The sequence below is a fragment of the Zootoca vivipara genome, chromosome 7 (genome assembly GCF_963506605.1).
Source record: "Zootoca vivipara chromosome 7, rZooViv1.1, whole genome shotgun sequence".
Classification (NCBI taxonomy): Eukaryota; Metazoa; Chordata; class Lepidosauria; order Squamata; family Lacertidae; genus Zootoca; species Zootoca vivipara.
In genome coordinates this window covers 74,487,496-74,515,002 of record NC_083282.1, presented here as the reverse complement: position 1 = coordinate 74,515,002, position 27,507 = coordinate 74,487,496, and the positions used below count along the sequence as shown (strand labels likewise).

The 27,507-nt window shown below is 46.3% G+C and overlaps 1 protein-coding gene across 2 annotated transcripts; it reads right to left on the bottom strand.

Annotated features, from left to right (window-relative positions):
* KCNS1 (potassium voltage-gated channel modifier subfamily S member 1) lies at positions 1-27,507 on the bottom strand. Of its 2 annotated transcripts, none has more exons than XM_035122826.2 (3): positions 27,276-27,507; positions 10,635-11,627; positions 1-996 (listed from the first exon to the last, which is right to left on the bottom strand). In XM_035122826.2, exons 2-3 carry the CDS (start codon positions 11,598-11,600, stop codon positions 562-564), a joined length of 1,401 nt encoding a protein of 466 aa, XP_034978717.1. In that variant the 5' UTR covers positions 11,601-11,627; positions 27,276-27,507; the 3' UTR covers positions 1-561. The 2 variants fall into 2 exon arrangements, with proteins under 2 accessions (XP_034978717.1, XP_060133258.1); XM_060277275.1 differs by lacking the exon at positions 27,276-27,507 and adding an exon at positions 22,025-22,083.

Sequence of the window (27,507 nt, the reverse complement as noted above, 5' to 3'; positions counted from 1 at the left end):
ACTAAGGACATGGTGGTTGTTACTGGGATGGCTGCTGAATGCCTAAAATGAAAAAAAGAGCCTTTAAAAATGATTGCACCATTTATCTATTATTTGCTATGATTCTAGTCTTGCATTTCCAATCCAGCCAGGATGCCTTGCTCCCCTGCCTGTCGGTTATACCTGAGGGTTGCTAATAGCATTTTTCCCACTCACACACCCCTGCAAGGACCTTAAAAAGTGCTGATAATGGTAAAGCTACCCTCTTTTGCTGCTCTGGAGGGATGAGATATGGACTGCATCAAGAAGCATAGCAGTTTGGCCATTTGGCTCCAACGGTCCCTTGGTGGGTAGAGGGTCGAGTCAGTCACAGTGTATAGCGTCTTGGGCAAAATACTGGAAATCCAGATGCCTAAGGTGAGTTGGTATCCTGCATTGGCTCAGCAGGCAAGTGATTCTGCAACAGGTCACTGATAACTAATGGGCCCACGATGGCAGAGATACTTGCTCCTGCGACCATCTCACAAGCTCCTTGCCTGAAAGCCTGGTGCCAGAATTGAAGTCCCTGATTCCCTGTCCATCTCAATGGACTGGAAGTATGTTTCTGGTAAAGTCATCGTCTCTCTGGTAGGCCTCACTGCAAAACTCTGACTCTTGGCTTGGGTAATTCTCGGAGTCCTCCGGTTCCTTCTTATCACTGTTCCGCACAGCAGCCTCGAGAGCCTTCTGCTGGCGGTAGAAGTGGGAGAACTTGTTGAAGATGATGGTGATGGGCAACGCCACCACCAAAATCCCGCCCAGAATGCAGCCGGAAGCAGCCAGCTTGCCGGCCACTGTCACTGGCACAACATCTCCGTAGCCGACGGTGGTCATGCTCACTGTCCCCCACCACCAGCAGGCGGGGATGGTATCAAAGCCAACATCTTCTTCCCTTTCAGCTGTGTAGGCCACTCCGGAGAAAACGGACACCCCAACGGCCAAGTACAGGAGTAGGATTCCCACTTCTCTGTAGCTGTGCTGAAAAGGAGAATAGAAAAGATCGTGGGAATGGGCAGCAACAGTGTACAACTGGGAATAAAGAGATTCTTAGAGGGAGGGAAGGTCATGGGGACCTTCTTGGCTTTTCTGCTCCCTGAGAAGCTGGTTGGGTCCTGCCCACCCCCTCTTAAGACAGGGACATCCCTCTTTGTATCATGTGGGAACTCAGATAACAAGTGCCATGAACCTACTTAGGGTGGAACTACAAGTTGCCTCAATCAATAGTCTTCTAATCCTGCACTTGCTAAAGGAGGGGTGGGAGGATCAGTGGATTCCACCCACCACTAGCCCCAGGCAGCACACCCAGTGCTCAGTGAAAATGGGAAACAGCTGCAGTCCAGGATCTGCCTGGGAGGGCACTGGAGCAGAAGAATCAGAGGATGGGAAGGGTTGTCATGGAATTCTACTCAATATTGATCCAGAGTAGATTCCAACGCATAGTTAGCTGGATTAAAGCTTAAACACGTTGCAGGATTCTAAAAAAAAAAAAAATAGACCAGAGGCAATTGTATTTCATCCAGCAGAGCTTTACTGCCACTGAAGGCAAATGAGCATAATGGTCACAAATCTAATACATTCAGGATTGGCACTGTCCGTAAGAAATCCATTTGCAGCAGACTTAACTTAATATTACAATAACTTATAATAAGACTAAACCTTAACACTATATACAGAACACCACACCAGAAGGAAAAGAGACAGAAAGAGAAAGTAATGCGCAAAAGATTATCTGAGAAAAGAGAATGTGTAAAAGATCATCTGGGAAAAAAATGGTTCTCAAATAAAACCCTTGATATGTTTCAACTAAATTTTTGCAAAGTAAAGATCAGATAGATAAGATATATTATGTACAGTGGAACCTCGGTTTATGAACACCTCGGTTTATGAATTTTCGGTTTATGAACGCCGCGGACCCATCTGGAACGGATTAATCCACTTTCCATTACTTTCAATGGAAAAGTTCGCTTCAGTTTATGAACGCTTCAGTTTATGAACAGACTTCCGGAACCAATTGTGTTCATAAACCGAGGTACCACTGTATTAGAAAGGCAATAAGGGAAAACAACACAGTTGAAAAGAGAAAGACGACAGAAGAAGCCGCACTGAGGTGGTGGGAAGTCACTTGTGTAGAAATATTGTTATTGTTTGGTTTTTATATGTGTACAATATATGTTAATGAGTGAATGGAATGTGTGTATGAATAACTAATTTAAGATTCAATAAAAAGCAATAAAGAAGGAAAGAAAGAGAGAGAGAGAGAAAGAGAAAGTAAAACCCAGGCTCCTTCTGGCCTCTTATTATTGTCAGCATGACCTTGACAGAAGAGATAAGAGAACCAGTTTAAGCCAGCTATACTCATCTTCTCTGAAGGAATAACCCAAGCACCATGAACCTTCTGCTTGTTTATTTCACACAGAGAAGCTTCCAGGACCCTCTTGAATTAATTAGAGTAGGAAAGATCACTACACATCAGATCAATACTTTCTGTACTGTACTAAGAAATGCAAACTGACCCGGGTTTAGTACCCCTCCCACTGTTTTGTCCCTACGCACCTCCCCTGCATTAATGTTGAGGGAAACACAGACCCCTGGGAATGCGTAGCGTAGGCTGTCTCCATTACCATTAAACAAACAAACCAACATATTTCTTGGATGATTTTCAGAGCAGTTGTGCAACACAGCGACAAGATATCGATGCCTATGCCACAGCCAATACCTCTGCGATCATCATCTGAGGCCCTCCTTTGTGTGCCCCTTCCATGAGAACTGGCCTTTGCAGTTGTGACTTCCTGCTTGTGGAATAGTCTCCCCAGAGAAGCTCGCTTGGTGCCGTCATTACATATCTTTGTGTGCCAAGCCACAACTTTTTTTCCGTCAGGCCTCTGGCTTTTAATGATCTATGGTCTTGTTGCATGGATGAGATGTTTTAATCTCACTTAAAAAAAACCCAGAATCATCTTTAAGAGTGCTTTTTAAAGCTGGCTTTAAAGTACGTATGGCGATGGTTGGCTTAAAACACTGCAAAGCGTTTTAAGCTGCTATGGCAAAAAAAGCAACCAATAACTTTAATACATACTCGTTAAAACACTAATAATATGAGACTTAGAGAGCTTGCAATGCAGACACAGTTAGGTGTGCTTGCACTGTATCCAATTTGCAACCTCTTAATATTTCACAGCTGCAACATTTGAAATAGCTTGTTACAGGTTTGTTTTTTTCTTGTGCCGCTCAGAATCATTATATTAAAATATTATGTTCTCATTTCTCCCCCCCCCCTCTCAATTCATAATGGGGTAGGGTGGGAGAGCCATTTGTATTGCAGATGGACCAACTAAATTGCAAGCAGGTGATTTTTGCTGCCATTCGAACTGTTTGTAGAACGTCTCATTTTGCAGAATAATCCTACACCCATTTACCTGGGAGTAAACCCTACTGAACTCAGCACAGTGTGCTGAACCTGTTATTGACTGGTGAGATTCATGGCTCTCTTACTTTATGAAGGATTGAAGCCTTGGAAGGAGGTGCTAAAAACACATAAACACCCTTGCTCCCAGTGCCACCAGCTCAATATCTGTTTATCTAGGGTCCAGGCGCCTTCCTGGATTAATATGCTTCTTAACAGCTCTCGGAATAAGAATCAAGATGCTTTGCTGACCACCACCCCTCCTGTGACTAATGCAAATAGAACCTCAAGGGTCAGGCAGCCTTTGCTGCCCTTGGTGTTTCTCCAGCTCCCAGCGCAGCTTCTCTGAAGGGCCATCAAGAATCTGGTCCTGGTGCTGCCGGCCTGCCTCTCAGGGTGTAGACGGTGCTGGACTCCAGATTGGCACCACTGCCAGCCGTATGTTAGGCATTCGGGGTTTGCATTCACCCGAGACAAACACCCATCTGGTGTCTGCAATGTTTGCCAGGGAGGAGATTGATTTCCTGATGGCAAATAAATATCTGTCACTCTCCTCCCTTTCGCAGAGTGCAGAGCAGGGACTTGAAAAGGGGAGGGGGAGGCTCATGCAATGCCAGAAGACGCGTCTGGATGTGATGCCAACTCAGCCACAGGGAAGATCAAGGAGGTTGCTGGTGCGAGGGGCTTCAAGCAGGATTTGGCTCTATGCAATTTTTCAGAAGGGTAGATGGGCAAATAATAATAATAATAATAAATCCCCAGTTGGTGAAAGGCTTGTGACACAGTAGAAGCTGCATTTTACCAAAGCTCCTCCTTTTTCCAAATTGGTTTTGGCAATCCTAGCAGGTGACTATGTTGGCATAACAGAGAGAGCCAATATCCAGTGCCAAATCTCAGAGAAGGGGTCAAAACGGAGCATTTCCAGTTTCTGAGTCAAGCTGGGACTGCCATACTTCCTTCTCTGTCTCTCTCTCACACACACACCTCTTTCAATTATGTGTGTTAATATTTTTATAATGGATTTTTTAATATACTTGTAAACTGCTTAGAAGCCACCTTGGCAATTAAGCGGTATATGAATTAATAAATAATAATTACCGGTATATCCAGCTAATGCATCCTAACAGTGCACTTGCGCAACAGAACTTACCCCATTCCTCCCCCCCACAATTGATTTCCCGAACTTGCAGAGGGCATGGGGTGTACATGGAAGCTCCATTGTGCAAGTGTAAATCATTGTGCTGCCAGGATGTGCCCGATTGATCCCACCTAATAATAATAAAAGACCAAAACATCAATATCAACAGTCTTTAACTTGCAGAAATGTGTCAGATGAAGTTCTCCTTTTTAGAGACATGATTATAGGCATGACTGAAGCCTTGTCAGCTAGCAAACCTACCCTCTTGGATAGCAAAAGATGTTCAGGGATGGAGGGGGGGTGGCTGCTCATTCAACTAAGCAGTTCCACTGGTGGAAGCCAACACAAAGGCTCCCTCTAGCATAGCAGGGCTTCCCCCCTGCTCCCCCCCCATCAGCTCTGGGGGGTTGGGGGGGGGGGAAACGCAGCTCCCAGAATTCTTTAGGGGGGGAGCCATGACTGTTTAAAGTGACATCATACTGCTTTAAAAATATGGTACAAATGTGGTCAAGGTTGAAGGGTGGGCATAGAGTGGGCAGCCTTGAAATGTTTCCTGTAGGCATCTCTTGTGAAGGGCAAGAGTTCTCTCCTCTCAATCCTCAGGCAGGATCTTTGTGAACTCCAAGCCGTTCATCAAAGGCCTTTGCATCAGTCTTTATATGTTGGCAATTCTCCAGCACACCCCTCTTATGTCTTCAAAATGGAGCCCAAGAAATGGATTGTGCTGCTCAGTATTTGCTCTACGGCATAAAGAAGGATCACAACTGACCGGCTGACTACAGCTGGAACTGCTGCTTACACTGAATGACCCATGTGTTGCTGTCAAAAGATGACGAGTCCATCCGTCAACGTCAGAGATGTGCATTTTTCACTCAGGCGTGTCAGGTGGGGGAATGGAAGTCCCTCTCGCCATTGCCAAGCAGAAGAAGCAGCGAGGAGGACTAACCCAGAGTCACGTGACATGAGCAGAACAAGATCTGTCAGAGCCGGTTATTTATAGGCAGGGACACAATTGACAGACAGGCTGGGACAACAGCATAGTGACAGTCAGACTCAAAATGAAACTGTCAAAATAGAGAGAGAGAGGCAGCTGATCCAAGTGCAACCAAAGATGGTGTGTGGGGGGGGGGAGCAGAGAGCGTGAAAATGCTGGGGGAGAAAACTAAGTTAGGGAATAGGAACTTCATCCTACCAGCAAGGAAGGTGGTAGCTCATAAAAAGGAAAAACTAGACAAAGATATCTGGGTGCAATTTACACTTGGAGGTAATGGGTCCCAGGTTTCTGGATCAATAACACATTTTCATCTTCTTACAGCAGCCATTACGTTTACTTCTGGCCTCTCACTTTGCTGGCTGCGTGAGCAGGGGAGGCAGCGGGGTGAAGCAATAAAACAAACTATGCTTACAGCACAAAGCAATGATGAGAAATATACTTCCAAACAGGAGCTCCACTTATGCTGTGTCTCCTCCTTGTTGCAGCATCACTACCCTCCTGTCCCTTGGTCCCAATGTCCCAAAATAGGTGGTTTCCTGCTTCCAGGGCTTATGCTTGATTTGCATCAAGGCTCCCCACCTTCTGTAGGAACTAGGGTCGAACTTGGTCAGGTATGTTACATTTGACCACTAAATATAAAACACCCCCAGGGTGGATGACCTTAATATACAATAATAATAATAACAATAATAATAATAATTTATTATTTATACCCTGCCCATCTGGCTGGGTTTCCCCAGCCACTCTGGGTGGCTTCCAACAGAACATTAAAATACAAAAATCTAATAAACATTAAAAGCTTCCCTAAACAGGGCTGCCTTCAGATGTCTTCTAAAAGTCTGGTAGTTGTTTTTCTCTTTGACATCTGGTGGGAGGGCGTTCCACAGGGCGGGGGCCACTGCTGAGAAGGCCCTCTGCCTGGTTCCCTGTAACGTGGCTTCTCGCAGCAAGGGAACCGCCAGAACAATACAACAATGAAGTAAACTTCAAGAAGAGTTTGGATTTGATATCCCGCTTTATCACTACCCGAAGGAGTCTCAAAGTGGCTAACGTTCTCCTTTCCCTTCCTCCCCCACAACAGACACTCTGTGAGGTGGGTGAGGCTGAGAGACTTCAGAGAAGTGTGACTAGCCCAAGGTCACCCAGCAGCTGCATGTGGAGAAGCGGAGACGTGAACCCGGTTCCCCAGATTAGGAGTCTACCGCTTTTAACCACTACACCACACATTGAATAAAACTGGAAGCAGGTAACCCTTTCAGAAACAGCAGTGCTCTCTCTGGGTGTGTTCATTTCATGCCTAAATGACAGCAATATAAGCATCCTTCTCCTTGGGAAGAGAACTACACAACCAGGTTTCTGCAACCAAGAAGGGAGAAGAATGGAAAACCAAGCTGTTGGCCTATGGCGAGATGGCCAAGCTGACTGGAAAACTCAGAAACCAAGAGGATAAAAACTTTATAAAAGAATGGGAAAATTTATAAGTTACCTAGGAGACCACTGTAAGCAAATGGAAACAAGAGCAGGATTTTGACTCACTTGTGGTGTAAAAAAATACTATAGACAATATGGTTTGATATAAAAATTGAATACGCACAAACATGCAGTTGCAGATCCTTAAAATGAGACCCCATGTAGGGAATGGGGGGAAGTCTCGAGATTCAGAGAATCTCTCTATACAGATATGTTTTTACTCATTTGTGTTAATTTGTACTTTGTATTTGTAAAACCAATAAAAATGATTTATTTATTTTTTTAAAAGCCTGGATTAGAGGAGACTGAGAGGAGATTTGATCACCAACTTCAAATATCTTAAGAGTTGTCACATGGAAGAGGGAACAAACTTACCCCTGCTCTGGGGGGTAAGACTAGAACAGGCATAGGCAACCTAGGCTCTCCAGATGTTTTAGAACTACAACTCCCATGATCCCTGACCACTGGCTCTGTTAGCTAGGGATCATGGGAGTTGTAGTTCCAAAACATCTGGAGAGCCCAGGTTGCCTATGCCTGGACTAGAACCACTGTTACAAGAAAGGAGATTCTGACTGAACATCAGGAAGAACTTTCTGACAGTAAGAGCTGTTTGACAGTGGAACCAACTCTCTAGACTAAATAAGTTTGACATCAATACCAGGAAAGGTCCTAGAACAGAAAATTCAACCGTCGGTCTGCAAGCACTTAAAAAAGAATGCTGTTATTACTAAGACCCAGCCTGGGTTTCTCAAAAACAAGTTATGCCAGACAAATCTCATTTCTTTCTTTTTTTGGACAGAATTATAAGCTTGGTGGATCGAGGGAACTCTGTGAACATAGTGTCTCTTGATTTTAATAAGGCTTTTGACAAAGTCCCCCATGACATTCTTGCAAGGAAGCTGGTAAAATGTGGGTTGAACGAAGTAACTGTTAGGTATATTTGTAGCTGGTTGACTGACTGAACCCAACGAGTACTCATTAACAGTTCCTCATCACCCTGGGAAAAATGACAAGTGGGGTGGCCACAGGGTTCTGTTCTGGGCCCATTGTTGTTCAACATCTTTATAAACAACTTGGATGAAGGAATTGAGGGGGTGCTCATCAAATCTGCAGATGACACCAAACTGGGAGGGGTAGCTAATGCTGCAGAAGACAGAAGCAGGATTCGAAATGACCTTAGCAGCTAATGCTATTGTACTCTGCATCAACAAAAATATAGTGTCTGGATCAAGGGAAGTAACAGTACCACTCTATTCTGCCTTGGTCAGACCACACCCGGAATACTTTGTCCAATTCTGGGGACCACAATTTAAGAAGGATGTTGACAAGCTGGAATGCGTGCAGAGGAGGGCAGCCAAGATGATCAAAGGTCTGAATCCTGGCAAACCCATTCAGCTGTGTAAAATTCTGCAGCAAATTCACTACATAATAAATAGCATGCTCTTCACTACGTAATATCTTAGGACCAGCTAGAGGATTGCCTTACCCCATATATATTGGCCCCCTCAACCACTTCAGTCTGCGAAATGGCACTTTTACAAGTGCCACATAATGTTCCTTCCTGATCCTTCAGTGTGGCAGCACCTAAGCTTTGGAACTCCCTGCCCACTGATATTAACCAGGCACCTTCACTGTACTGCTTTCAGCACCTGCTAAAAACTTTTTGGTGTAAGCAAGCATACCCAGATACCCATTTGACATGCATTTTTATATGTAATCCTATTTTACAATGCATATTTTTAAAACAGCTGACTTCATACATTTTGTGGGGGAGGAATAAGTAAACTTGTTTTCAGCATATGATTGTATTGGTCATTTTAATGGCCATTTTATGCAAACAGTTTAGAGGTTTTGATGATTAAGTGGTATATATAAAGCCTGCTGAATAAATACATGCATATCCCTTGGTCCTGTGCTTGGTGAGGTCACTTTTGGGCCGCTCCCTGCAAGGCTGAAACGGAACGATTCATCTTCTTGCAGAGTCTTGCCTGTTCTCATTACAATATGGGAGGCCCTTTGAGAACAAGAGTAGAAAACCCCAGCAGAACCCACAGATAAACACCCGCTACACTACAGGAGATCCCATCTCTGCCACTTGCTCAGACAGCCACTCATGCAGATGCAGCCAGCCAGCCAGCCAGCCTGAAAACTCCTTCTGGTGTCAGACAAATGCCAGCTCTTGCAGGTCAGCCTAAGGCTGGCTGGCAGGAGGATCGCAAATTATGAAGAGCTATGCTCCACTGAGCAAGGAAAACATTCTAGGGAATCGCCTGGAAATTTCAAGGGGTCCGTAATTAGGCCAGATGGTTTAGGACAGCAGAGACGGTATTTTTCCTCCTTTCCAAAATCCAAAATTTTGCACCAGGGAAGTAAATGTCTGAACGTAAGGAACAGGATCAAGAAAAAAAATACTACTACTTGGATATATGTTACTTAGTTCAAAGGCTTTGAAACCACCTCTGCAAAACATCAGGAAGCTTTGCAGGACACAGAAGCCCAGCCTGTCTATTTACATTTATTTATCTAACAGACTTACTAGCCACATTTTGAAATGCAGTATTTTGCTAAGGCAGCATATGGTATCTGATAAAAAGCAGGTATAAAACACATGTACAGCATTAAAGTAGTAAAAGTGACACATCGGCAGCACACAGGAAGCACACAATCTATTCCCAACTGAAAGATGTGGGGATTTCTTATGGGGTGGAGTTCCAAGAGTGTGGGGCCGCCACCAAAAAGTTCCCGACTCCTAGCCTAGCCTTCCTTCCTGGCTGACATACAAGCAAGGTCTCGCCAGCTGCTTTTAGTGCTCTGGCAGGTTCATACAGGTATTGGAAGCCTTTTAAGCAACTGGGCCTCCAATTGTTCAAAGTGGTGCTGTGGTCTAAACCACTGAGCCTCTTGGGCTTGCTGATCAAAAGGTCAGTGGTTCGAATCCATGCAACGGGGTGAGCTCCTGTTTCTCTGTCCCAGCTCCTGGCAACCTAGCAGTTTGAAAGCATGCCAGTGCAAGGAAGGTAGCAGGAAGGTAAACACCATTTCTGTGCGCTCTGGTATCCATCACAGTGTTCCGTTGCACCAGAAGCGGCTTAGTCATGCTGGCCACATGACCTGGAAAGCTGTCTGCAGATAAACACTGGCACCCTCAGCCTAAAGCGAGATGAGCGCCGCAACCCCATAGTTGCCTTTGACTGGACTTAACCATCCAGGGGTCCTTTACCTTACCTTTACTTTTTACCTGTTTAGAGTTTTAAAGGTCAGGACCAACACTTGGGATGGGATTTGACTAACCAAGCCCGTCATCAGTAGCCCTGAAAAAGGACTTCTGCCTGTTCATTGCAGCTTTCCCCTCGCTCCTTCTCCATGTGCCGTGCTAGGGGTGGGGTCTGAAGAATTTCAGAACAGCGCATGGGCAGAGTAAGGAGAGGTTTAAGATAAACCCCCCCAGCCACCACTTTCCCAGTAAGAATCCCATTGCGCCCATAAATTCTTCAAGGAAAACATAGAGCAAGATATGCAGCTGCATACTATGGCTTGAAACCAATGTCCAATTTGGGCCCCGAGAACCTTCAACATCCCAGGAAGCCCAAGCCACCCCATGACAGGCTTACCTTCAAGGTGGCTCCTAAGGACCTCAGACCCGTCGAATGCCTCGCCAGCTTCAGCACCCGGAATATCCTCATGAGGCGAAACACCTGCACCACCTTGCTCAGGTTGCCCAGCTCCGAGTCGCTCCCCGCGGTCACTTCCACCAGAAGGCTGAAGTAGAAAGGCACCACCGAGACGATGTCAATCAGGTTCAAGGGGTGCTTGAAGAACTTCCTCAAGTTTGGCGCTAGCAGCAAACGGGCCGTCACTTCAAAGGTGAACCAGGAGATGCAAAAGTACTCCAGGTTCTCCAGCACCGTGTCGTCCTTCAAGATGCCTTCCTCGTCAGGCTCCTGGTACTCCGGCATGCTGTGGATGCACATGCTAGCGATGGAGGCCAACACAACGCTGATGGACACAAAGCTGAAGAGCTTGCTTGGGATGGAGTAGCCCGGGTTCTCCATGGTGAGCCAGAGGCGCTTGCGCACATTGCCGCAGCGCAGGGTGCTGTAGCGAAGTAGGTCATGGTTGAAATCCGAGATCTCGTCCGGAGACATGTCCACACTGCTGACCTCGCTTTCTTCATCCCAGTTGTGGTGGCGGCTCTCCAGCTTCCGCTCGTGGTAGCGGTAGCTGCAGCAGGAGTCCAGGAAGAACTCGTTGATGCCCCAGTACTCGATCTCTTGGCAAAAGGAGAAGACGCACAGCTCGTCCATAACATGCAGCTTGCCTGTCTGGTAGAAGTGGAGCACATAAAGGAAGAAGCCAGGGTTGCGGTCAAAGTAGAATTCCCGGGCACTCACGTCATAGTCGTCACACAGCTGCAAGATGGACTCCTCTGAGTCGCAAGAGAGCAAGCGCCCAAGGCGAGTGTCGGGGAACTTGGAGAGGGCGCTCGAGCTCAGCCTTCTTCTCAGGCCCCCAACGTTGATGTTGATGACCTCATCCTCAAAATTGGGATCCCAATAGTTTAAGGTCTTGTTGACCATGATCAGCAGAGCTGGGGCTAATTTGGCCTGTAAACAAGTCAGAGAGAGAGAGAGATTTTATATAAGACACTGGGTTTCTGCTGGAGTACAGCAGCAATCCAAAGCATATTTTGTAGTGAGGTCAAGGGAGGAGAACCTGTTGCAGTCTGATAGCCACTGACTTTAGACAAGTCAGTTTGTGAAATTCACTAAAAACCTGTTTCACCTTTGTCTTCCCTCCTTGATTCTCATTCTTACTAGTTAGTTTGAACATAACTTCAGACTTTACGGTCCCATTCCTTGGGGGCAGGAATGATTGATGTTCTCCACTTTGTTCACATAAAACATGAGCCTCCTCAATGTCTTCATGAATATACAGTGCATATTGTGCATGCTGGTGTTGGTCCCTGCCCCCAAAGTGGTCATGCATGCTAGGCACCCACTCCACCCCTATCTTTCCATATCGAACTAGATGTGCTTCGAAGCTTCCTTCACACCTTCCTGGTCAATGCAAGAAGGTTGAGGATGCAGCGGACAGAGACAAGAAAGCTGACAGCAGGGTCTCCCCAACTTATACACCTTGGGTGGAAGTCAATGGAGCACTCTTCCAATGATTCCATCTGCCCATGCCTTCCAGCTTGCCAGATGAAACGATCCCACCCTCATCCCCTGCACGCTGTTCTGTGAGTTCTCCTGACTTCCCCAAACCAATCTTGGGGGGGGGGGGCAGTGGGAGAAAAGGAGAGAGGAGAGGAGAGGGAGCCCTGTTGTGCAACCGGAAGTCCTTGAGCAGGGCTTCCATTGACAGAGTTTCAGGTCCACATACATTCTTCTGAATGAATAAGACAATAGTCTAGCTATTACAAACATATAAATAATGTCTTGCCAATTCATTGGCAGACACCTTGCAAAACATAAGAAGAAGAGTATAGTATCCAACTCCAGCTTATTGTGTCCTATTTGCTCTATCTTATCCCTTATCTTTAGGGACACGGGTGGCGCTGTGGGTTAAACCACAGAGCCTAGGGCTTACCAATCAGAAATTCGGCAGTTCGAATCCCCGCAGCGGGGTGAGCTCCCATTGCTCGGTCCCAGCTCCTGCCAACCTAGCAGTTCGAAAGCATGTCAAAGTGCAAGTAGATAAATAGGTACCGCTCCAGCGGGAAAGTAAACGGTGTTTCCGTGTGCTGCTCTGGTTCGCCAGAAGCGGCTTTGTCATGCTGGCCACATGACCTAGAAGCTGTACGCCGGCTCCCTCGGCCAATAACGCAATGTGAGTGCCGCAACCCCAGAGTTGGTCACAACTGGACCTAATGGTCAGGGGTCCCTTTACCTTTTATCCCTTATCTTTAACCTTGCTTTGGACAATTTCTCCACACTCAGATATAGTTTCCGCCATCCTTTGAGACATTTCCAATTTACCTTGCTAAATGTACGGTGTTTTTTGGCAATGTGTCATCACTTCAATACCATTCTCTTGCTAATTCATTTACGGAGAGAAATAAATTACTCTTAGGCACAGGTACTCAGAGCAGATATCAAACAGTAAGGAAATGCGTAAGTCATGTTCCCATTTCATCATCTATTGCTTAACTTGTTCTTCCTCACACACACACAAAAAAACAACCTAAGATGATTTTATAAATCTTTGACAGAATATGTGTTGCATTTTCAATCTGATGGTGTTTTCCCCTCTTCCGAAAATCAGTACATTCCCGCAACAAGGATCTATTTCAATATAGTTTCTAAGGGAAACTACTTCACTGAGTGCATACCGTTTTTAACAAACTGCATTGAGAGAACAAAATGTCACAGTCGATTGGTTGTTATCCTGCATTTTCCACTGTGGTTTTCTGTTCACTGGGGGAAAAGGCTGCAGGTCAGTGGTAGAGCATCTACTTTTCATGGAGAAGGTCCCAGGGTCGATCTCTGGGAATGTCCCATCTGAAATTTTGGAGAGTCTCTTCCAATCAGTGTAGATCAGGCATCCCCAAACTTCGGCCCTCCAGATGTTTTGGACTACAATTCCCATCTTCCCCAACCACTGGTCCTGTTAGCTAGGGATCATGGGAGTTGTAGGCCAAAACATCTGGAGGGCCACAGTTTGGGGATGCCTGGTGTAGATAATGCAAACCTAGATGGACCAATGGTCCGACAGCTCCCTCCCATGTCACTTTTCTTACTGTGAAAAGTTGTTGTTGTTGTTGTTGTTGTTGTTGTTGAGGAGAACAGATTTCTGGCTCCAAAGTGCTACTTAGTCATTGCTATTTATTGCAATGTGCCCTCATGCACTGTGATGGGTTCTAAGATGCCCGCTTACTGCAATAAGATCAATGAGAGAGATGTGCAAAAGTGTGGCAGTCTGGAAGCATCTCAACTATTCAATCCAAGATGAATAATCCGTTTCTATGGTACGTGCGCCATTCATCTGTATGCCCAAACCAGATGACCTCACCCAAGAGAGGGGAGGCTGTGAAACGTGCCAAAAACTATAGCTTTGAACAAGTACTGAATTTCTCATGGATGGAAACAGTCAGTAGCTCACATCATCCAACACATTGTCTTTGTCATCAGGCAGCACTAACTCAAACAGGTTCCCATAAATTCTGAAGAAGTGTGTATGCACACGAAAGCTCATACCAATGACAAACTTAGTTGGCCTCTAAGGTACTACTGGATGGAATCTTTTTTATTTTGTTTCGACTACGGCAGACCAACACAGCTACCCACCTGTAACTAGGTTCCGATAAGCAAGTAAAAAATTAGCCTTCTCATCCATCAAACTCCAGCTCCGTATTCAAAATAGCAGCTCCTAAACTGAGCAAAGTATAAGCAATTTTGTCTGCAAAGGAGGTGGCAAAACTCTACGCAGCAGGCAAAGGATGACTCACCCGCAAAGTAAGCGGCAACCCATAAGCTGCGCTGAGCCACCCCTCCAGATGGTATTTTGCACAGCTGAAGGGAGCAGAGAAGAAAACATTCCTTCTCTGATGCCACCCATCTTTTGGAGAACATCTACAGAATCAAACAGGCTCAGCACAAGATGAGCGCTGACTGGGACAGCCATTTCTCCCCCTCCCCATCACCACTTACTCAGCTTTTATGTGAAGAAAGGAGGCATTTGCCTACATAGCAAGAAGGAGAACCGTTTACACCATTGCTCAGTTTCATCCTAATGACAACCTGACTCATCCAGAGACCAGACAATGCAAGGAAATCTGGATCCCCAAATTCCACAATATGCACATTCTAGCTTGCTTCTCACAGCATGTAGAATTCTCAAAGCATGTAGCATTAGCAAGTAACAACATTGTGACAGCCACAGGACAGAATGGTTCGTAAGTTGTTTTAAACTGCTTTTAATACTGTGTTTTAATGTGGTAGCCTGCCTTGGGACCTTAGAGCTAAAAGCAGGTAATAAATTAGAAATAACAACATCATCAGTGGTGAGCAGAGTCAAAATAAGCGTACACATTTCCCATTCAATTCCATCCATGTACAAAACCCATTCAAACACAAACATACAAACTTTCCCTGCAGCCAGTACAGAAATAGATTGAGCAGGCGAAGTCTAAGTTACTAGCGCAGATCACTACAATATCAAAATTCAATATCAAAATGAGTTAAACCAATTCACAATCAGACACACAGGGTAGGATACGTATATACACACTTATACAAATACCCATACATACATACATATATGAGATTTGTGAAAAAGGGTGAAAAGGCTATTGTAAAGAGGTGCACTTTTGGCATACAACAAAGGCTACACCAGGCATCCTCAAACTCAGCCCTCCAGATGTTTTTGGCCTACAACTCTCTTGATCCATAGCTAGCAGGACCAGTGGTCAGGGATGATGGGAATTGTAGTCTCAAAACATCTGCAGGGCCGAGTTTGAGGAAGCCTGGGCTACACAATTAGGGTGCCAGATGCACCTCTGTGGAGAGAGAATTCCACAGGCTTCTCCTGGGCTGTTTCTGCCTCCCCAAACTTCCGAGGGTGGTAGAATTACCTAGAGAGCTCCCCTTTGTCATTCTTAACACACAAGAGGGTTTCGAAGGTGGTGCCAAAGGCGTCTGCGGCTACTCTTGAGTAAAGACGCTCCACTCTGTCTTGTCTTTCAAGGTTTTATTGTGCATATTATTTACAGTGCAAAGATCTCAGCAAGCACGACTGCCAGTCCATGTCAGAACCCCGCAATGGCTTCTTCCGGGTTCTTGACCAGCATAAAAGCCTGGGCACCCCAAAGCGCCGCCCCCTGGCCCTACGGGTGGGCGCACACCTCAATTCGGACGTCGGATGGAACGGTCTCCCTTCTGGCGGCCCTGTGTCTGACATATCTCCAGACTCCTCTTCCCCTGACCCTCTTTCTTAGCGGGGCTTGGGCTCAGATGCCTGCCAGAGCCCTCTCTCCACCCCGCTCACATCCTCATTCCTTTCTCCTGACTCGCTGCTCGTGCTGACGCTGGGTGAGGAGCTAGTCAGGATGACAGGGGGCGGCTGTCATCTGGAATAAAGTTACTGTATTAGAAGGTGTTCCAAAGCTGTCTGTGGACAAACACCAGCTCCCTCGGCCTGAAAGTGAGATGAGCACCACAACCCAATAGTTGGCTTTGACTGGACCATCCAGGGGTCCTTTACCTTTACTTTTCTAGTCTGGCGAGAAGCACTGATTGTTCCCTAGGCAGGATAATGCACTGCAGGCTCACTTCAAGGATGGGCTAAGAAATCCAGCTGGGACAATGCTGCAAACACTATTCTGGGCCAAGAATCTGTCTGATCTCTCATTCACTCTCACATGCAACCTGCAATAAAAAGTTGCAGTGCATCCTAACCATTAAAAGGTCTGTCCAGAGCAACAGCCAGCTATGGATGCAAGCTGAAATGAGCTCAAGCAGGTCCTGTCTCCCCCTTCCCATTTTCCATTTTTCTTTTCAATTTGCCCCAATTAACTACTGTAAGCATACTCAGTTCTCATTGGGCTGTGTGTTTTGGGGGGGGGAAGGGTTGTTTGTTTTTTTGTTTTTTTACTGCATTAGACTTGCTTTCTGTTCTTTTAAGATTGCACTTATACCAACTTCTGGTTCCCTCCAAGCATGCCAATACCACCCTCTCACCCAGGCATCCCCAAACTTTGGCCCTCCAGATGTTTTGGACTACAATTCCCATCTTCCCCAACCACTGGTCCTGTTAGCTAGGGATCATGGGAGTTGTAGGCCAAAACATCTGGAGGGCCACAGTTTGGGGATGCCTGCTCTCACCTCACAAAGGGTCTGTTTTGATCCCATCTCTGTCAGCACTGGTCAAAGTTCAGTGGTAGAAAGCATCTAGTCTTCATGCGGATGGTCACTAGGTCTGAAACCCTGGATTATCCTGAGCTAGATGGATCGGATGTCTGACTTGGTACAAAGGCAGTTTCCTATGAGGAGACCCACGAGTTTGCTTGGTATGGGAAGACTCTCCCTGCTCAAAAATTCCTTCAGACAGCAAGTTTAATATTGCTCAGCTCAGTGGCTTCAAAGCAACGCTGCCGATACTTCTGCGCTGCAGCGCTTCTGCCCCAGCAACCCACAACTCTTGTGTGAAGGGCATCAGCTGAGATCAAGAAATATCTGTTAATTATTAAGCATCTGAGAAGGCAGCACCTCTCCTTCAACTGGGAAGAGAGCAGTGGCATTATCATGGCTGCGCAACTGAATTTTCCAAAAGGTACATTCCCGCTGTGACTTATGCAGCGTCGCTGGTACTGCTCCCCACCAAGTTAGACAACAGTGATGCCAAGGGCTTGTGAATTAGGGGGGGGGGAGTGGCCGGCAAAGGGTTAGTCCACTATTAGCACCTTCCTTACTAAAGAGAAGAAGGACCAACAGCTCCAAAGACCCCCACTATGATCTTTCTAAGGAAGGGAGTTGACCAATAAAATGGCACAGCGGTAAAGGACTAAAGCACCCACTCCCCAAAATACATTGAACTAAGTGGAAATTGCTTTCCCCCCAATTGCTTTTAAGTTTTAAAAAGACAATGAGAAATTACCACAGTCCCATTCATGTGGCTTGGCCAAGTTCTGGTGAAAGAAGCCTTTGTTCATATACAGTGGTACCTCGGGTTACAAACGCTTCGGGTTACAAACGCTTCAGGTTACAGACTCTGCTAACCTGGAAGTAGTACCTCGGGTTAAGAACTTTACCTCAGGATGAGAACATAAATTGCGTGGTGGCGGCACAGCGGCAGCAGGAGGCCCCATTAGCTAAAGTGGTGCTTCAGGTTAAGAACAGTTTCAGGTTAAGAACGGACCTCCGGAATGAATTAAGTTCTTAACCAGAGGTACCACTGTCAAGCCTTTGCAAGGATGCTTGAAAGTATTCAAAGAGGCAGCTGGGTTACAATCTCAAAACAACATCCTCCCAAATCCAAAATAAAATAAATAAAAATACTCTTTATGTTGGGGGCAGGTAGCCTTGCTGAAGAAAACAAAAACAAACAAAAAAACCTAAAGGAACATTTGCTGCTGGAACTATCCTGTTAAGGGAGAGCAGAATCTGTGACTTATTAAAACAATTAGATTAAATCATCACAGACTGTCACATAGGCACCAGAGAAACTTGTTGATGGGTGTGAGGAACATTGCAGGGACTGTCCATAAGAGGTCTGCATCAGCACAACAGCATCAACAGCAACAAGGGCTCCGAGAAAGAGCTGCCTTTTCCCAAAAAACAATGTCTTAACAGTTTCAAGAGTGCCGGGAAATCATGCTCTCCCTCCGGAAGATTTCTGCTTTAGAAAAAGGATGTCTGGCTCCCGAACAAATAAGCAACATCCATCACCAGGCAGAGCCCAACTGAAGGCTTCTTTAGTTGTAGCTAAAGAGGTTTCCTTCCATCGCTTCTTGAAGCTATAGAATGCCACAGAGCGGCACCGTGCTTATTCTGGCTGGTGAAAAGGTCCTTCGCCGTTCTCCTTGGAAGTGGCACTCTTGAAGCCCACTGCTATACACAGGAGCACAATGCCATGGGTGTCTACTTAAAAGTAAGTCCAATTCAGTTCAATGGGGGCTTACTCCCAGGTAAACTGTTGGGGTCTGCACTGCTAGATTGAGCAAAGTGCATTCTGAATTAACAAACAAACAACATATCCAAACAAACAAACAACATATCCAAAACTGAGCCTTAAGCCCAAGATGTTGCATGTGCCTTCTTGCCTTCTTGCCCCATGTGCATTGTACATTTAAAGCAGTATCATACCAATTTGAACATTTGGGGCTTCCCCCAAAGCATCTGAAACTCCCACCTCATGGTTACAATTCCCAAAGTTCCTTGGGAAGAGGGATTGATTGAATGTTCAGCCACTTTGGGAACCGCAGCCCTGTGAGGTGTATACTTCCAGCACCCTTAACAAACTACCGTATTTTTTCTGTGTATAAGACGCTTCCCCCATATAAGACGCCCCCTATTTTGGGGGGACTAAATTTAAAGAAAACGAGGGGAGGTGGCCCAAAGTTGGTGAGCTTTTTTAGGGGGAATTGCACATGCACCATCACCCTAGTAGGGCCGTTGCTGGGGGTTGGCAAAGTGGGCAGCCCCTCCCCCACCACCACTGCAGGCGGGAAGCTCCCTAGAGCGCAGGCAGCCATCCAGCTGGCTGGCGGGTGCAGCTTCCCCTCCATGCCGCTGTGGGAAACATTCCCTAGAGCATGCCTCCCACAGCTGTATGGGGGGGGGGGAGTTGCGCGCCTACCAACCAGGTGGCTGGCTGCCCGCAGCTCCCCCCCCCCGCACGCCACTATCCGTGTATAGGACCACCCCATTTTTTTTACATGATTTTTTAATTAAAAAAAACCTCATCAAATACATGGAAAAATATGGTACATTTCCTAGGATTCTGGGGGGGGGGAGCCATGCCTATTTGACTAGCATAATAGTTTTCAATGTGTGGCACAAAAGAGTCTTAGATCACTTTCCATTTTGGCTTTGTTACCGTAAGTGTGAAGAAAGTGATTGGAAGAAGTCCAAAATCTTATTCTGAATCTGAATCTGCTCTCAGTTATGGCCAATAAAATCCAGAAAGAATTTGGGCTAGTAACTTCAGGAAGACACTCCTATATTTGGGTTCTCCTTCAGCAGTTAATTACCTACCACATGGTCCTTGAAGAAAGAAAAGAGCATCGATGACTCAGGAAATTACTCGTCTGTGTCTAATTTCCATTTGAGGAAAAGGTAACCAAGCACCCAGGCACCTGCAGTGTGGGTCTTTTTCGTCTCCCAAATTTGGGATGGGGCAGACATCTGCCATGTAATGTGTTAACCACTAGAATTGTAAAGTTGTAAATTTTAATTGAATTGTAAAGATCACGGAATTGTAAAGTTGGAAGGGACCCAAAGGCTTAAACATTCTTCTTGAAGCCACTTGTAATTACCTGGATGTTGCCTCAAACAGTTTTGTTTATTGTGGGTGGGGAGTTTGCAAACCATTCAAGACTAAAATTAGGAGGAACAGAGAAGATTGAGGATACAGTACATTTGCAGAGGAAATCCTTTCTTTGTTCAAACAGATCAGTTACAGTGACAGAACTGCAGACCTTGTTGAAGCAGAGGTCCTGGAATCACAATGGCAATGGACAAATCACCGGCAATTACATCCTTGAACTTCACTTGCTTATATGTTTATAAGTGGTTATCAACATATAAAGGGCAGACTTCCAAATTCTGTGCTGGTCTAGCAACACGGCTGATGTATGCGATCAGCCTCTGAGCTTAATTGCACTATTCATTTTTCTGCAGACTCCTTCTGTAGGAGCAAAGCAAGACAATCATTTCTGCAAGAACAAACAAAGTAGCAATATCGCTCTTTGATTAACTTTTGCATGGACCATGTTCTTATTGAAGCAAACATTAATAATTGGATTTCTTTCCCCTCCCCTTAAAGAACGGTAATTTCAATCTTACAGGCACAGGAATTTGCTGGTGGCACAATGAAGAACCAAACCTGTGTGCCAAAGCCATGATTGCCAAATTGACAATTTATCCTGATTTTCAATGCATCAGGTGTTATTTAAATAGTATCATCATGAAACTAACTTTACAGAGAAGCATATCCAAGAGCCAACCCTTCCCCCAAGAGAGATGGAAGTCTTAATTTAGTCACGGGAAGGGAAGGAAGAGAGCAGAGAAGACAGAGAAGGAATGAAAGTGATCAAATGTAGCTGTGTCCACTTAGCTAACCTCCAGATGTTGCTTGACTACAACAACCATCATTCCTGAATACTGACCATGCAGGCTGGGACTTAGGCTATGTTTCTGTTGTGAAGTTGTAGTTGAGCCAAAGCTTTGCAGAGGAAGTGATGCAATGTAAGAGGGAGACCTAAGCATAAAAGGGAGCAAGAGCAAAGAAACCGAGTATTTTTAAAGGGCCAAAGTTCAAGTGGGTTGGAGGAATTTCAGCATAAGTCTCTTGGGTGACCTTTGAAGGTGCTTCTCACTGGTGATCTGTCTATTAGATGGATGGAGAACCTGCTGGACTCCCAACAGCCCCAGCCAGTATGGCTAATGGTCAGGAATTATGGGAGTTGTAGTCCATCAGCATCTGGAAAACTGCACGTTCTCCATCCCAGGTCTAGAGAATCAAGTATGTCATGGGCCATTTTCAAATTCATGTTTGGCTGCAGTCTGAAAGCTGGAGGGCAGAATGTTTTGGCCTAGCTAGGGTTTTAAAACTGACCAGCAGGAGAGATCTAAAGAAGCTCATTGAGATTTTTTTAAAAAATAGTCTTTGATTCACATGTAAAAGTAGGCACTGAGGAGACTATGTGTACTGACCTCTTTTAGGAAGCTGTTCTAGATATTGGGTACCACCACTACAAAGTTATCATCCATGTCTCTACCTGCTGTACCTTTGACACCAGGGAGTTTGACTACTGAGGGCCTCTTGACCCAGAATAAGGTAGATCAAACAGTGGGAGGCAATTGAGATTCTAGTGCCAGGCCATTAGAGTTGTAAAGGTCAAAACCAGCCCCTTGAACTGAGTCTAGAAGCAGAATGGTATCCAGCACAGCTGGCGAAAGATTGATAAAATATGACCCAATAGAACAGCTCCAGTCAGAATCCTGCCAGCTGCATTGAGTCAATGGAAGTTTCCAGAGTCTTCAAGGACAGTTCCACATACAGTTCCACATACAGCACACTGCAGGAAGCTAGCCTGGAGGTGACATGAACACACAGAACTAAGGCCAGATTTGCTTTTGCAAGTATAGCTGGCATAAAATATCAAGTTGGTAAAACACGCTCCTGGCCATAACTATCAATTCTGCTTAAGGAGCAGATCCTGATCCAGGGACCCTCCCCAAACTGCAAACCTGCTGCATTTTGTGTAGAAAAGGGCAGAGAGAGGAAGGTGCAATCCTGTCTGAAACATATTGACCACTAGAACCCCCAAAACCAACAGTACCTCCGTCTTGGGTGGGTTAAGCTTCAGTTTGACTTCATCCAATCCAAAGATGACACCAGTTCAGGACTTCTAATCTTGCCTCCCTAGGGTCAGAAGATGCAAACAAGAGATGTTGCTCAGTGTTATCTGCAAGCAGATGATGTCCTATCCTCGTCCAAATCCCTGAACGGCCTCTCCTAGCAAATCCACGTACGTTAAGGGAACAGGAAATAAGATGGAACCTTGTAGTACCACATATCCTAAATGCAGTCCCCCACCACCACTTTCTGGGACTGACTCATCAGGAGAGGATGAAGCCACTACATCCCACCAAGGTGATTCAGAAGGGTACAATACGGTAGTTGATGGCATCATAAGCCACAGAGAGGTGGACCTCTGTTGATCTCCTGTTGGAGGTTCTCCCGCCAGCACTTTCAGTTCCAAAAGCAGGCTTGAAACTTGATTGGAAAGAAGATTCTGATTCAAGAAACCTTGAAACTCATACAGGGTGAGAGCTGTTCAAACTGGCAGGATACAATTGTGAGGTTGTTGTCGCCCCCCCCCAATACAGACCCAACCCTTCCACCAGCCGTTGCCAACCTGGCGCCTTCCAGATGTTTTTACGAAGCTCCCAGAGGACACCAGGTTACCAAAGCCTGACTGAAGTGTTGCCACGATCTCACCTTCCGACAGTGAGACATGTACTCGTTTTATAACACAGCTGCCCAGCCTCAGCCTGGCTAACTAATGAAGGATGGGAATCATCTGTCCACATCCTCCTGGGAAGAACCTAAGGAAGAAATATGATAAATGACTTGCTATGGAAATACATTTTTGAAGTGTACTTTTGAAGTGCACACATACTTCCTCATGTTCTGCAGCAGGAGGAAGCAAAGACTCAAGAAGCTCCACAGAAGCCAGAAATGCCACAGACAGCTCAGCTAGTTATGGGAAGCTCACCTCTGCTGAAATGAATCAGCAATTGTGATTTGCAGTACATTCATTCATTCATTACAAGCAGGGCAACCAGTTTTCTTAGCCAGGTAATTATGAGCTTCAGCAACATCTCTCTAGCCATGAGATAAAGGGAATGTGGTCAAAGGAGGACCATGACTGACGTTTTCCCCTAGTGAACCAATAGGGAAATCCTGTGCTTGGGAGGTCACCTCCATCCTTATATTTCTGGCCAATTTCATGGGATTCCACGTCTTCATGTTCATAAAGCATACTTTTGATGGGGAGAGGAACGGCAGTACGTCCTGTGGTCTGCTTGATGTTTTTTTTTTTAAATCCCTTTAACACACCACCTTTCTACATGCATGCCGAAGTTCTTCACTAGCATTGCCACCACCAACAATACCAGTTCCTCCTCCCTCTGAGAACATCAGGTCCCCATCATCTAAGCCACATGCTGCCGCTTTGCCTCCAAAATCCTTTAAAATACTAGAAAGTGTGGCTCCCAGTCCTGCCAGACTAGACATTTCTGCTGCGCATCTCTCCTTTCCCACTGATCAAAGGACACCACATATTCATAAGAAGAACCCTAAAAGCCCATCTAGTTAAGCATTTTGTTCCACAGAGACCAGGCATATGCCTCCTGGAAACCCTAAGAGGAGTGTGTTTTTGTTCCCTGGCAAATGGTATTCCACATCCCTTTGTGGCTTGCAAACAATGGTAAATTGCCAACTACATCCTCTCTTCAATCCTGAGCACTTGAATTGCTGTTTTAAGTGAAGTGCAGGAGAGGATTAATAAAACACCCTTTCTGCCTTAGTAAAAGCCTCATTTTCCTAGCTCTGAAGCTGGTTCAATTCAGAGATCTTCAAATACTTTCATCAGTGGCAATCACAAGCTTAATTCTGGAGACCAACAGGCAAAGGTCTAAAGAATGGACTGGTTTTCAAAAAGTCACTGACAGCACAGGGAAGTTCTAGTTATAGGTAGGTAGCCGTGTTGGTCTGCTGTAGTCGAAACAAAATAAAAAAATTCTTTCCAGCAGCACCTTAGAGACCAGCTAAGATTGTCATTGGTATGAGCTTTCATGTGCATGCACACTTCTTCTTCAGCACAGGGAAGGTAAGTGTGAGAGTGCATCAGCATCGTAGGCTGACTAGAATGGGGTGCACATGCCAGTCACCCACCAGTTCCCCTTAAAGCCCCCCACTTTTCACTGGACAGGGGCTCCATGAGGGATGCAGTGTAACTTGCCTCTGGGGGTCAGGAAGCAATCACTAGAAACAGTGACTGGCCACCAAACCCAGCCCAAATGTTTGCACTCCTGTCTCAATAACTGGTTTGGATGGATTGCCTTGGGCCACATTGGAGATCTCACCCCAAGGGCCTCATGAAGACCCCAAGCCTTACAGCCAACAGCCCCGAGCTAGAGCGATCAGACCACTTTATGAAGCAGATTGGAGGAGACCAGGAGGAACGAGAGACCAGGAAACACGTTTCTTGCATTTTAATGTCACTCCCAAGGACAGGTAAGGCTGCTATTAGACAGCATCTGATGAACCAGAGGTCTTTACGTCAAACACCACTCCAGACACAGCTGGCTCCCAGGTGTTTCAGGCGGACACGTAGTTACGCAGTTCTTTTGGGGGAGGGGGAAAAAGAACATTAAAGGCACACACACAAAAACATACAGCTGCTGGAAGACCAGCGCAGGGATTGGGCCAAGATGGGTCTTCTTAATCCTTGCATACTATTTTCCTGCTACCACACACCACTCCTCCCTCACTGCAGGGTGCAGATGAGACAGAAGCAACAAGGTGTTCCTTCTGCGTGCTTCGCCGCAACAACAAGCAACTGAGTCATGCATATAGATTAAAATGCACTCACTATACCTACAGCTTCGTCCTTCCCTACACCACAGATGAGCCATCTAAAGCTTTCCCCCTTCTCACCACTCGGGCAACCGTGTGATACTTGGACACAGGTACGAAGAAATTTGCAAGACCATGTCTATGTAATTGCCATAAACATTCTGCAACCATTATCTCAGGGAAGACTTATAGAAAAAACCCTTTTTGTAGGGGGAGGCTACCTGCACAGGATGTTCTTGTGCATCTATATCAGTACACTGGCACAAAAGAGAACCCAGGAAATAGGACCTGGAAACACATGCATGAGGTTTTTCCTGCATGGTCTCATGTGCTGATGCTGCAAACGCCACAGTGCAACTATGCAGGCCATCTTCCGCCAATCTGGCGCTTGCTGGGACTGATGGGAGCTGTCATTGCAAACATCTGGAGGGCTCCAGGTTGCAAAAAGGTGGCACAGGCCATGGGGAATCTATGTGGGTTGTTCAAGGGCACCGGTGACGCTTGAGATGAGGATGCACTAAAAATCAATACGTAAGATACCGCAAAAGCCACACGTGCTCCAATATCACTACTTGTCCCAAACCCTCATCAGTGAAGGTCATGGCTGAGGAAGGATTTCAGCATTCACTCCCCACAGCCAAGCCCAATGTCCCATCGCTTGGATTGCTTCTCAGCAGTAGCCTCAAGCAGAATGCTGTTGCAGAGAGCATCTTCTAACCAGCCATTGCCAAAGCCTCCAGGACTTCCACTTTGATAGATACCAACAAGGGGATGAGAGAATTGTGTGCACAGTAAAAAGTCTCTCTCTCTCTCTCTCTCTCTCTCTCTCTCTCTCTCTCTCTCTCTCTCTCTCTGCAGCTAGGTGATCTGAACCCTCAAAACATGAGGATGCTTTCTGGAGAATGTGAATGGGACCACCTGAAGCCAGGCAACAAACAGGTCTTATTAGATGCTCACCCCACTTCTCATCTTAAGGAGGTCAAGGTTCTCTACATTTAAGCCTCACAACAGCCCTGTGAGGTATGTTAAGGGCAAGGGTGGCAAATGACCCAGGGTTACCCAATGAGCTTCATGGCCAAGCATGGTGCTGCACACAGACCCCCCCCCCCGATTCCTGTACCAGTAATCGCATCATATTTGTCATGCAGTGGGAATCTAGTTTTTCCCAGCTGGCCCTGCACCAATGCCTTCTAATAGCCAATAAAGGCCCCGTGTTGGCCACTACATTTAGGAGAGGAAGGGGCAGTGCCAAGTTGAATGCCAAGGAAGGGCACAGGAGGCCTGCTTGCAGATTCCCTACAGGGAATAAGCTTCTACCAACTAGTTGCATGGAGCCTCTCACTTTGTGGCAGGCCATTCCCACTCTCCACAACCTTAAAAGTTTGCCAAAGCCCCCTGGAGAAAAAGCAGGTGATCGTGGCATCATGTGGGAGAGAGAGATTAAGCAAATCATCACCAATGGTCAGTCTCAAAATGAGATCTACAGGGGTGCAGATCTGCTTGGACGCAAAGCTGTCTGACTTGGAAGCTTCACCTCCTTAATACCAGGTGGTAAGTAGTCTAGCTGCAGTAAAAAAATCACTTTGTGTGTTCTCAGGGGCACTCACTTTTGTCAGTTTCATCTCACCTTACCACCACACTGTTTGCCACTTGGAAAGCTTCAGCACAGCTCAGACCCTAATGAAAGCATACACTAGCCTGCAAATCCCACCTCGGGACTCTAAATCCACATAGATGTGAGAGATGCTTCTCCCCACCCTCACTAAGGAGGAACAAACACTCTGCACATGCTCAACAACACTCTTTTCATAAAGACCCTTCAACTTGCACCAGACAGATTGAGCCCTGGTTAAAATTGGGTTATTGGGGTGGGGGCATCCTATTGAGCCTAGGCTCAAATCAATTTCGGGAAGGGGGTGAAAAAGGCATTGGGCTAGATCAGGCATAGGCAACCTTGGCTCTCCAGATGTTTTGGAACTACAACTCCTATGATCCCTAGCTAACAGGGCCAGTGGTTCAGTGATCATGGGAGTTGTAGTTCCAAAACATCTGGAGACAGCCTGAGGGACAGTGGACCGGCCCCCTGCTGAAAATGTTCGCTGACCCCTGGCCAAGGTTGCCTATGCGTGGGCTAGATAGACCACCTTTGCGTCCCCTCTGGGAGAACGAGCTTCACTTCGGCGTGGGGCAGAAACTCTGCCTCGGGGGCACCACGCCCAGCACGAGAAAGACCCAGCCTTCAACCTCAGAACCAATTACATGGAAGTAAACATCACTGACCAATAGCACTTTCTTCCGAGTAACCATGCCCAGGATCGCGCCATTGCAAAGACCGATCCTTCCATCCTCCGTTCTTAACAGCAGCTATTATTAATTGATTGATTGACTGATTGATTAAATTTCTACACCGCCCTCCCCCCGAAGATCCCAGCTAGCGTCCCACCTACCTCTCCGCACAGGTGCCCGCAGGGAGCCGCGGGTGCGTGCCTCTCCCGGGCACAGCCGTTCAGCCGCTGCGCCCTGGCCAGGGGCTCCGGGCAGAGTTGGGCGCACACATGCCTGGAGGGGTAGGCGCCGCCCGCGATCTGGCCCCGCGCTCCGGCTGAGCCATGTGCGGCTGGGTGGGAGGCGCCCGATCTCCTCTCTTCTCCTTCCCTCCTCCCGGATCCGGAGCGGAGA

Excerpts from the sequence above, each read along its gene's own strand:
- KCNS1 (XM_035122826.2), bottom strand. The coding sequence starts at position 11,600 with ATGGTCAACAAGACCTTAAACTATTGGGATCCCAATTTTGAGGATGAG. Across the intron at positions 997-10,634 it reads CCTTAGGAGCCACCTTGAAG|CACAGCTACAGAGAAGTGGG; the intron begins GTAAGCCTGTCA and ends TCTCCTTTTCAG.